Genomic DNA, 12,856 nt, shown 5'->3' on the forward strand with positions numbered 1-12,856 from the left:
TTTATTTCTTTCTTTTTTTTCTTTTTTCAATTTGCTCAGAGAAAATCGGGACTTTTCTCAGCCGCTAGGCAAAGCAATAAGACGGCGAAACGCCGCCACCTGTTCCCAAGTGTTATGAGACATCCCTCCCTCCCGTTACCCTTTTTTTTCTTTTTCTATTTCTGTATCTCCGTCCTCTGGAAGTTCTTTTTCCCCTACTCGATCCAGTTGTGTCTCGATACGATTCTTATAGTTCGTTCTCCTAACATCGTGGGATGTTAACAGCAATTTGTACCATCAACGCCATTACTGTTCTCTTTCTCCACACTTCGGCCCACCCCACACCACACTCGATTCCACTTCACCCCTCTTTGCTTACTTTACCGAAAGAAACTCTCTAGGTTTCTCTACTGGCCGTTCTGGAGGTCGCAGATGACACTGTTACCGGAGTTTCGTCTTTACTCACTTTTTTCCTTCCTATGCTCGTCTTCTTCTCTCCTCTACCCATCCTCAATGTCTTCAGGTTCTTGTTACGTTACTAGAAGCGGTTTGAGCTTTCTCTAGTCCGAGATTTCTAGCCACAGTTTCACCACACAGTGTAGTCGATCCTTTCGAATGTAGATGTTAACCAAGATTTTCTCTCTATCTCTATCTTCCTTATACTACCACGTGTTACCAAACTGAAATTCTCTCTCTCTCTCTCTCTCTTTCTTTCTCATTCTCAGATTTTGCCTATATATATACTAATCTTGATAAGAAGTTCTCTGTCTCCAAGGTGAAACGTTATTACATTTCGTTTCTTACTTATCCGTTAAACTTTCCCATAGCTCGTTGTATAATTAGATTGTTTCTCTCGCATTCTCTCTATCTGTCTTTCTTTCTTTAACGATTAGGATGAAAAACAAACGTACTTTTTTTTCATAACGAAAAGAAAATAAAAAAAAAGGGATGATATCGTTGTGAGTCACGTATAACTATTACGAGTACCATTCGCGTGGGCGTATGTATGTATAAAATTACGTTTGATCATAGTAGTAATTACTAACATTGAGAGAAAGAAAGATATATGTCCGCGTGTTGAATCTTTCCGCTTTTTTTATAATCTTTTTCTCTTTTTTTTTAGAAACTTCATAAATGAGGGGGAATTAAAAGTACGATAGGAAAGTGTGTGTGTGTGTAAGTGAGCACGACGGACTAAGCACGCACGCACTTTCATAAAATAAATATATATAAACAGATATACCTAGTCTCTAATACACACGTGGAAAAGGAAGAGTAGAAGGTTCTGTAATAAAAAGAGTACGTTTGACTCTCTTTCTCGTTATCTCAGAAAGGTAGCTTTGCCGCAACACGGAATTATCTATCGATTTCAGTCTGTACGAGCATTCTCTTGCTCTATCTCTTTCTCTCACTCTCTCTTTCTCTCTTTCTGTACCTATAGACCGTTCTCGTAACGATAGTAATATTCTCTTGCGTATGAAGTACCGTAATGCCGAGAGGAACAAAGCGCTTCGCCGAACGGATGGAGAAACTTAATCTTCTACGTGCACAACGAAAATGTAACGAATGTGAGTAACACGAATATGGTAAAAGCTATTCGTCGCTTCGTTATCAGCATCGTTCCTTATCGCGAACTGCCTTTAAATTATTAAATTATCTTGCTACATTGTGCGTTTCCCCAAAGAGAAAGAAGAAAATAGAAATAATAAAAGTATTCTACTAGAACGAACATTGATCTTTTGATAATGTTGTGTGTTCGGTCTCTGTGTATTAGAGAAATGGATATTCATTTTTCTGCTTTTTTTTGGTCTTTTTTTCTCATTTTTTATTCATATATTTTCTTCTCTTAATAATTATTTCATGAAATTCTATCGGATTCAAAGACAATACCTACCTAGATGATTACGATATATCGGGTTATATTACGTGGGGAAGGTGAGAGGTGGGGATGGGGGCGAAGGAAGAACGAGACAGCTTCCGCTTTTCGAATAACGATGACTACATTTCCATGCTTCGAATTACATCGCAAATTGCACAAAGTACTCGTCATTAGGTTCGAATACGCCCGCATATGTAAAGTGCGTATTATCCTACGAACGGATGGTTTCCCTAAATCGTAAGATACTTTGTTACCTCAAGTATTTATCATTTATTAAATATAATATCTCTCTCTCTCTCTCTCTATCTTTCTCATTATCCTTTCTCTTAATTATAATACGTAAAAATGAAGTTTTATTTGAAAAGATTTTCGATAAATTATTTCGTTTGTTAGATGATAACGACGAATTTCGTATTATACGATTCGTCACGGGTAATTTGAATAGAACGAGCACGATTTTTCGATTGGTGGTGGTGGTGGTAGTGGTAGTGGTGGTGATGGCACATTGCGTTAGAGATTTTCGAACTGGTTTCGAAAACTCACGCAGTCATTCGTCCCTACGAATCGCGTATTCGATAGCGGCTAATCGCGGGGACCGGTGGGTTTGCGGTGCAAACATTATTTCGCGCCGGCCAACCACCGGTTCCTCCACCTCCCTTTCACCTCCTCTTCACCTCCCCTTGCCTTCACTCACTTTTTGACTGTTCCCGTTTCTCTCTATCTCTTTCTCTCTCTCTTTCTAGTCGGTCTTCTCTCACCATTCCTCCCACTTTCCGTCAACCCCTTTCGCTCGACCGACAATAGCCATTGAAAAAATATATAGTCGAGTACGGCTGCAGGAGTGTCAAACGAACGATACACGAGCTTTCGGTTTTAATCGATTTTGCGTCGATGCAGGAGCTTGAACAGCACACCAAGCGGATATATATATATATATACATTTGTGTATGTATATGTATCGTATCAATGTCGTCTCGTTTCCTGGCCTCCTCTCGCCTTTTCACCGTGAACGACGTGCCGCCGTTTTACGAGCTAAGGCAAATTTTCTACTATATACTATTTGTTGTTTTTGTACTTTTTTAATCGTTTAAAAACGAAGCACGCGAGTGAGTACTCGATTTGACACTTCTGAAGAAACACATATACCGAAAGATATACGTGTATATATATATATATATATATATATATATATATATATATATATATATATATATATAAATATATATGTAGGTATTTATATATATATACATATATACGACGCGCATTTGATAAAAAGAGTTGTCATCGACATCCTTCCGCCTATCAACGTTTATTCTCTTTTTATTCCCTACTTAGTACTCTCACCCTCTAACAATTAGCGCTTTCAATTACGATTGTGTCAGTTCTTTCTGAAAAAAAAAAAACAAAAAGAAAACGAAAGGATAAGCTATTGTTGCTATAAAAGAAAAAGAAAAAAGTGAAACATTGATCAAAGAAAAAATATAAGAAAAAAGAAATATATATATATAAAAGAAAAAAAAACACAAAACAAAACAAAAACAAAAAAAAAAAGAAAGTCACACGTAGTTATTTCTTTTTGTTTTTGTCTATGATTTTTTATGATTTATATATGTTTTTGTTACAGGGGTCCCGCGAACATTTTCGACTAGGCCTTACCGAGGAGGTTGGTTCGTTTGTTTGGTTTGCAATTAGGATTAGTCTGTAGATTTTTTTCTCTATGCCCTAAAAATTTCCCCCCTATCCCTTCGCTCTCTTCTACTTCACGCATAATTGAAAAAAAAAAATTAAAATAAAAAAAAACAAAAAAAAAAAAAAGACATAACTATATCGCTTTATATACTTGACAATCATTTATCTATCTTTATTATCACACTACTACATCATCGTTTCTTTTTTTTCTTCTATCCTTTTTCTTCTTCTCTCGTCGTCAATGCCTCAATTCGACAACGCTCGGTCATACTAATAATCAATTACCATCCTTAATCGTTACATTAACCCTGTAGCCTCCGTGTGAGCATACACGATTATTGTACATGTATCTATACATAACTACGAACGGTGCAATGAACGCACCAACACGTACGTTATGCATACGTACATATGTACAAGGACCGATTAAGATCCACTTTTCAATGCGCGATGTGTGATTCATCGTATTTTCTTCGAACGTTCGTATCGCTAGTTTTAGTTGATCGATGTTTAGATGTGTGATTATTGACCTTTCATTTCCATGCACCATGGGTGCATGGCCTCTCTTTCTTCTATTTCTATTTCTATCTCTGTCTCTCTTTCTCTTCCCCTCCACTTTCCACGTTCCTGCCTTTTATTATCATTCTATCTCTCTTTTCTCTATTACTCTCTCACATATATACATTTTCTCTCTCTTTCTCTTCTCTTCTCTTCTATCTTCTATCTCTCTCTCTCTCTCTCTTCCATCTCTCTCTCTCTCTCTTCTATCTCTCTCTCTCTCTCTCTCTGTATGTTCATGTTCGTATCGTTCGTAGGGGTATCCGCAATTTCGTGTCTTTATACCGCATACGGTTTATTCTCTAACGCAACATATAACGTAATAGATGCAACGATCCTCTTTAGACAGTCAACAAATCGATTGTTGGAACCTGCTGTATGTAACACGTCCCGTAACAGATATATCGCTACTTAAACGTTTCACGATTGCTATATGAAATTTATGTAACATACATGCATATATAAATATATGCTTATGTAATATATGTATATTACATAAACGGTGAGACATTGGAATATTTGTACAAGCTACTATTATAAATTTGAAATAATTAATATTTTTTTGTAAAGCTAAGCTTTTAAATTTTTATACATAGGAAAACCTATTTTAAGAATTATTCAACCTTTATATTGATATCGATTTTATTGCAGAGAAATATTTTATTCTTAAAGAAATGTAATTTGACATATCTGTGATAATAAAATTAGTCTCGCATAAGTATTTGTATCTACGCAAATTATAATGATTATTTTCGAAAATATTACATGATTTATACTTTTTTAGCATCTTCGAATGTCGATGAGATTAATTTTATCACTTATGTCAAATTTAACTTCTCTTATAACGTAATGTTTTCTTTGCAATCAAATTTAATATCAAAATGAATAGTTGAATAATCCTAAAAATATGCTTTCGTGTATACAAAATTGAGGGAAATATTGTATTACAAGAAAATATCGATTGTTTCAAATTATTAATGATAACTAAGAATATTCCTATGAATCACTTTATATGTATAATATTATCATAAATATATTTAACTATATGTCGCTTAATCTTTATCGCGATAACTTAATAACGTATGTACTATGACACATATTTTAATACTTGCGTTGGTGGTATGTACTTAATATGTACCCACATATATATATATATGAAGCTGAACAATCAATCGGATCTATGCTAGATTAATCGTATTGCATGAAACGTTATTAACCTTTCGTTTGTCAGATATCGAGTGGAGCTGGAACATTCGTTAGAAGAAAGGAGACGAAGGAACGATCGAAAGCTTTGTGGTAAGCAATTATTACGCGTTACCTTTAGTTCTCTCTCTCTCTCTCACTCACTCTCTCTTTTTCTCTCTCTCACTCTCTCTCTCTCTCTCTCTCTCTCTAGGATCTTTAGCGTTGCCTCTGGCAAACGTTATTTTCATAATCGTCTATTCGCTAGCTGATATATCTACCCTACGTAGCAGCATAACCGTAAACATAAACGGATGCCTTCCGGCATATTGGAAGTTTGCCGAAATAATCGACCGATTCTCCTATTATCGGAAACGTCATCATTGTCCGAATTAAGTTGCGTAAGTAATTAAACCAATTGACAAGTTTGTTCACGATTTAAATTCGTTAACAAACGAAATTCAAATGACGACGACTAAGATGACTACGACGATGACGAGGATATCTTTTTGAATGATATCGAGAAAATTTAGTTTAATCGTAATATACATATAATAGGATGGGGAGGGGGATATTTGTCTTTCGTAATTTTATTTTAGGCTAATTTTATATGGTCAGATAAAATATATATACGTATTTTAAAAAGCGTTTAATACCTCAATACGGAGATGATCTTTATTGTAAACTTTTATAGGGAATTATGGGGTCAAACATCGATTTCGATAGCTTTTTCATGAAAGTTTAACGGAATAATATCGAAAGGATCTGTTTACTTTTCAACAATATTCATATATACCATGATTTCGAACATTTTTTCTTCCCCTTTTTTCTTTTTTTACAATTCGTAATAGTTTTTTTTCTCTTTTCTTTTTTCCCTTTTTTCGTGATATTTGTTCTTCTTCCTTTTTTTTCTTCTTTTTTTTTCCCCTATGTCGTTCTCTCTTTTATATTAATTTTTTGTATTTTTTTTTCTTTATTATGTTTTTTTTGACGAACACTATACCTACATCCCCTCTTCCGTCGGCTGGATGAAGCCAAAAAGTAATATTTCATTGTTTCGTGAAGGATCTACTAGTACTCGATAGATTCGATAGATTTGATAGAGAGAAAATAGTATATATTGAATCACGCAAGCTTTCAATTTATTTATTCTTGTTGACACTAACAAATAGCTAAAGGGAATCTCTTGAAGTAGAATAGACAAGAACGAGGTGCGATTCGTGCCTGCTTTAGTTGAACAGAACTGCTGCTGGCCGTCTTGTCTCGTCTCGTCTAGTCTCGTCCTTTTTCGTCCCTTTTCGACCTATCCCTTCTCGTCCCTTCGAATCGCGAACGGTACGTCGATCAACGTTAAACTGTCGTTAAACTCAAGCAAAACTCCTAGGACTTTTGACGGCTTGAGGAAATCTTTCGGTATCCTCTTTTCCAAGGATATCGAAGGCAATTTTTCTTCGGGATTGTTCGGGACCAGAAGAGAGAAGAAGTCGGCTGAGAAAATGTAACCTCATCGATGGCATACTTTGCACATCCTTTCTTCATCCTCTTCCTCCTCTTTCTCCTCCTCTTCGCTTTACTCGCAATCCCTCGTATTTTCATCACGTCACGTTTTTTTCTGAGATTACTAAATGTTTTCTTTTTCTCTCTAATAATAATCATTGCAATATACGCGATAACTCGTATAAAATTCTATTTGATGTTCCCTTAAAAAAAAAAAAAAACAGATTTAAATATTCATTTATATCATCGAATTTATTTCTACAGTTGATACGTGTACTTGTCCGGATATGCTTGGAAGAATAAAAAGAGAAACGATTTGTATATTTAATTATAACAACACAAATATAAATTTGATTTAAAATTAGGTCCTCGCGCATTTAACACATGAGACATAGATTTACATGTGATACATCGATTATCGATATATACGGCCATTTGACAATTGTTATATCTTATACTTTCGATTCTAAGATTTAGACCAATGATCTGTTATTTTATTAACGCTATATTTACATCATAAACATTGCATACATACACTAGTATATACACTTCCTGTCATAGATCCTACATAAAATAACATAATATATACATATATATCGTATAAAAAAATCATACGCGTGTGTGTGTATTTGAATGTATTAGAAAACACGGTTGAAAAAAGTATAGGGTAGGTGTATGGTAAATGGGCGGAATAGATTCGTGGTTGCATATTAAACGCCTTTAAATTACGACCGGCTCGTTGGATTAGAGCCGCTTACGCTTATAAGCCGGCTCGGTTTTACGGTTTTACGAGCTAAGAAGTACGACGTCGGGGGAGGCTCTCCGCCGAACCGCCAAGATCGTACGAAGGATAAGACTCAAACGGGGAAGGGTGAGGGGGAGAGTAGAGAGGGGAGAAAGGAGGACAAAGTCCGACCCGTGGCGCGTAATTCGAGCGCTTAATCCGACCTCCTTCCTGTGTCACAATGTCACACGACAAAACGGTTAAGGTATTATACCGCCAGAAGAGATGTAAAGGAAAATAGTATATCGTTTTTTACTTTTCTCTCTTTCGCTTTTCTCCCTTTTTTTATTCTCTATGGTATACACACCCTTTTTTCAGTCTCTAAATTTTCGATGAATGGGGAAAAGTGGTGGTTGGAAGGGAGAGAGTCCTTATGAAGGAAATGCGTACGTGTGCAAGTTCTATCCCTTTTAGTCGTATCAACACGAATGTGTCGTCTCATGCGAACGACGTCTGATAATGTCAGCAGTAGTACGACTCAACGTCAGCCGCGCCGTCAGGATTACAATACGTCGTCTTGCACATATTCGTTAATCGATATTAATACTTTTCTTCTATTTTAAACATTTGTTTGATATGTGTATATGTAATATGTATATAGTTGTATCGTTAAAATGCTAAATAACTATACTTATCTGTTAAAGTATGAAAGAAGGCAGAATTACATATTTTAACTATGTAATATAAGTATTCAAGAGAGGTGAGTATAGTTAATGTATGAAATTGAAATTTAACTCTTAGATTAGATCCGATAGAACGGCACGAGACTAACGGAATATTGGGTTTCAAAGTAAAAGGTAGGAGATAAGAATGGGATAACTACGAGCATTGTGTTGTAGAAAGAAAAGTATACTTTAAAGACGGATTAAATTTCAATCTTATTTCTTTTATTTTCCTTTCGCTTTTCGTTGATAACATATTTTATGTAATTATATCTGTTGCGTACAGGTGCCTTGATCAGTACAATGTTCTTTATTTATCGTAAAATGAAACGGTTTTAAGGGATGGTGGAGTAATGTGAATAGAGTTGTTCCGTGTAGGACTGTGAATCGAATTGTTCTTTTATAATACGCTGCTGCGTTGTTGTATGTAAACTATCGCCCCGATGCTGAGCTGCCTGATGATTGCGTGATGAGATGTGGTTAGGCTGCCTTGTCGGGTGCCGATGAGTTTTCCTTGTTCTTGATGCGTTGGTTATATGTGAATCGAGTGTTGCTGGCTGAATGGCTTGGATCGACGATTTTCCGTGGCCTTTTATAGGGGAACGGGCAATCCTGTGCGCCCCCTTCCCCAAATTGATTGGCCAATGACCGTCGGGTCACTCTCCATGGTCCGTCGAGCTAGTATAGGGTTGTCGAGGAAAATCAAGCTGCTCGGGAAAGCTTTGTCTTAAAGAAGCGGCGTTGTGTCCACTTGTGCTAGCGCATACGCCGAAAGAAACGGCGCCGGTAGATCCCGCTTCTGTGCCCTGTTCCAAACTTCGATCGCGTCAGGCAACAACTCACACAGTCCACATCACATATTGCGCAATACGCAACATACCGCCCCCCTTGAACGGATACCGTTCAAAAGTACTTAATTAAGAGTTTCGGCGTCATTAAGTAATGGTGCTACTTGTTTGACACTTCGCTTTAATTTTCCATTAAACATTTTTAGCGTTACCACACGTGTTACGCCGTCAGGACCAGTATGTAGCTCCGTCACTCGACCCAATGGCCACCTAAGAGGAGGAGCATTGTCTTCCCTCAGAATAGCTAGTGTGCCAATCCTTATGTTATCCGTCGCGTCCTTGTGCCATTTTTTACGCACCGTTTGCTTATTCAAATACTCCCTGCTCCATCGTGTCCAAAAGTGCTGTCGCATTTGTTGTATATGTTGACATTGCGACAACCGGCCGCATGGTATATCCCTGAAATCGTGCTCTGGCAAACTTATCAACGAGTCACCTATCAAGAAGTGTCCAGGAGTGAGAGCGCGTAGGTCATTTGGATTATTGGATAAAGGGGTGAGAGGGCGAGAATTGAGGATGGCCTCTATCTCTAGATCATACGTTAGCAATGTTTCGTAGGTGAGTACTGTCTCTCTAATCACTCGAGTTAAATGATGCGCTACAAACGTTTTTAGTAAATGTGGCGGTGTATTGAGCCAATGCAAACCTATTGCTGAATCCGACCAAAACACTGAACGACGAAATTTGATTCTTCGCAGCGCGTTCCTAGTGACTCTGTACAGGCGCGCCAGTAAGACCGCGCCACACAATTCTAAACGCGGAAGCGATTGTGTCTTGAGAGGTGCAACCTTTGATTTTGCGCACACCAATTCAACCGTTGGTTTTTTGCCTATTGTTTGATGTATATGCATGCCCGCCTTATTTGTCACCGCTATGAGCTCGTCGCGAATTTGTTTAGTCTCGTCTATCGTATGGGCTCCCATTAATTGATCATCGACATAAAAATCTTCCTTTAAGATAATGGATGCCCTTGGGTGTTGTCTTGATTCGTCGTTAGCAAGTTGATGTAGCGTGTGAGTCACTAAACAAGACGCGGTTGCTGTGCCATATGTTACTGTTTTAAGTCGGTACGTTCCGACCGGTTCATTTAATCCTCGACGCCAAAGAATATTCTGATAAATACGATCACGCGGATCCATTGTTACTTGTCGATACATCTTGGCTATGTCTGCAGTAAGCGCGAATGCATGTGACCGAAATCTCAAGAGAATGGTGAATAAGTCCTCCTGAATCATTGGGTCGACCATTAAGATATCATTTAATGATAGACCGCTACTCGATTTCGCGGATGCATCGAAAACCACCCGCAGCTTGGTTGTTATACTCGATTGTTTAGTTACGGCATGATGTGGCAAATAATAGCCTTCTGTACGGGAAGACTCTTCGACCCTTTCCATATGCCCCAAATCCTCGTATTCGGATAAAAGTTTCGCATATTCTTCGCGTACCCCCGGTTTACGCGCTAACGACCGCTCGAACACATGAAATCTCTTTAGTGCATTGACGTATGAATCCCCTAATTGATTTGCGTTTTCCCTGAGTGGTAGTCTTACTATATATCTACCCGATGGATCACGGCGCGTATTAGTTTCATAGTGCGATTCGCAATACTCCTCCTCCTGAGATCTGATTTTCCTTTCTGGCGTTTGCTCAACGCGCCAAGAATTTTCTAATTGTTCTTGCAATCCTATAAGTGCGGTATGGCATTTTACGTTTCGTGGCAAATGCATATTTGAGGTCGTTACTGCGATCCAACCTAATCGTGAATTTTGCAAAGATATTGATTCATTGATTTGAATAATCTGTCCGGCGTGCCATAAAGCACAGAAAATGGGCATGCCGAGAATCGCGTCTATTCTCGAAGGTTTATCGAAACCGGTATCAGCCAAGCGGATATTTGCAGGTATTGTTAATTCTTCCGGAGGTATCGGTTGTGATGGCGAAATATTTGTTATACTGGGTAGAAGTAAGAACTTTAGTTCAACTGAGTAGTTTTCCGTCTGCGATTGCATGGTCGTTACTAGGGCCTTGGTGGCGTTAGTTTCAATTTTATTTATCCCGGTTATTGGTATGTTCACACTTTGTTGTGCGATTCGTAGCTTACTGGCAAACTCGAACGTTAAGAAATTAGCCCCGGCGCCTGAATCTAGGAGTACTCGGCACTTGTGTGGAATACCGTCGCGATCCAATAATGAAACCACAGCGGTTAATAATAACGTAGGCAGAGGTGCATGATTGATTTTAACGTATGAGCATTGCACCGCTGAAATTTGTTCGTCTATATGTAATAACGTGTTGTGCTTGTTCCCACATTTTCTACAATAACTAGAACGGCAATCCTCAGCCCTATGACCAGGTCGCAAACAATTTATACATAATCCTGCTTCTTTGACGATCCTATTTCGCTCCTCGGCGTTAGCACCTATTAATTGATCGCATGCAAATACTAGATGACTACCCGAACATACGTAGCATTGACTTTGAAATTGTGACGCATAAACCTGTACTGGATTTTGGCGTGCATCGTTCTGTGACGGTCTTTGAAAATTTGTATAACGTGTATTGAGCTGTGCTGCGCTTCGCGAATTGCCGTACCGTGTAAGCGGTCTAGGCGGATTGTTCATGCTATTCCTTCCCGTATCTCTTGACTCTTTTGCAGGTTGCGACGTAAGAAGTGCGCGTCCGGCATTAAATAAGAAACTTGAAAGCTCGTCTATGGTCGGTAACTCTAGTTTGGGACGCTGCTTCTCCCATTCATACCGAGTCTGTTCGTCCATTCGGGAAACGATCATGTATATGGGGAATGCCTCAGCAAAATTCTTTTTTGTGGATAATAACGCTTTATAGTTGGTAACGAGAGTGTTCGCGGCCTGAATTAACGATTCCGGAGATTGTCTACTCATCTTGGGGCACTCTTGAATTGCCCTTATGTGTCGATTAATTAATAAAATAGGATTGTCGTAATATGACTCTAGTAGTTCCCATGCTATCTGATAATTGCCCTCGGTAATTACTAAATCTCGTATTTTCTCTTCTGCCTCGCCCGATACGCATGACTTTAAATACGCAAATTTTTGTATATCTCGTAATTCCGAATTTTTTCCAACGATCGATTGAAAACCATCAGCAAAACTTGGCCACTCTTCGTAGCGTCCGTCGAAGTGCGGTAAATTCACCGGTGGCAATTGTACAAGTTTATCGCTTCGTGGGGGATTGTGTATACCAATAGATGTGCACGCAGATGGCAATATTACAGGTTCATTAATGGCCGGGTTAGCACTTGATGTCGCGGCATGATCGAATTTTTTTACTATACTTTCTGCTTTTATTAACGCGTCTTCGATTGACTCGCGAATTTCGTCACCTTCCTTTACGTAGATTTCCCACGTCTCCTCGGAGGCAACCGCTATTAAATCGGTCTGAACATTCTCGAAAGCTATCATGTCCGAATCGATTTGTTTTAATTTTGATTTTAATTTTGCTATATCGTTATCGTTAGGATTCTCTAGGTCAGTTACGAACTTTTTGAAAACTGTAAATTTACTTTTTAAAGGCGCGCGCCTCCGTATAAGCTGCGCCTCGGTACACTCTCTTGTTGATCGCGACATTTTACGATAAAAAGGCACAAAATGGGGAGAGATAAGAGGGGGGAATACGACTTCAGGTTGATGACTCGTTAAAAAGTATTGCAAGACTCACGTTTTCGTATTGTTGTCCCGCGATGCTACACTCCAGCCTCCAGGATGCTTGTGTGCTGCGTTGATTCTCCTGTGTTGAG

General features: G+C 38.4%; 1 protein-coding gene across 4 annotated transcripts in view; it reads left to right on the plus strand.

Moving 5' to 3' along the window:
- The window catches only part of LOC107074662 (neural cell adhesion molecule 2), a 206,363-nt gene that overhangs the window by 23,331 nt on the left and 170,176 nt on the right, over positions 1 to 12,856 (plus strand). For 2 of the 4 annotated variants that reach the window (XM_015336309.2, XM_015336312.2), the window contains exon 2: positions 3,483 to 3,521. The exons of 1 other annotated variant lie outside the window; for it this stretch is intronic. In XM_015336309.2, the coding sequence (XP_015191795.1) occupies positions 3,483 to 3,521 (39 nt within the window). Of the gene's footprint in view, positions 1 to 3,482; positions 3,522 to 5,336; positions 5,402 to 12,856 lie in introns of all 4 variants that reach the window. One more of the 4 variants, XM_089175425.1, reaches the window with a different exon arrangement.

Source organism: Polistes dominula, unplaced genomic scaffold (assembly GCF_049000335.1).
Source record: "Polistes dominula isolate Pdom_NZ unplaced genomic scaffold, Pdom_raw_medaka contig_82, whole genome shotgun sequence".
NCBI lineage: Eukaryota > Metazoa > Arthropoda > Insecta > Hymenoptera > Vespidae > Polistes > Polistes dominula.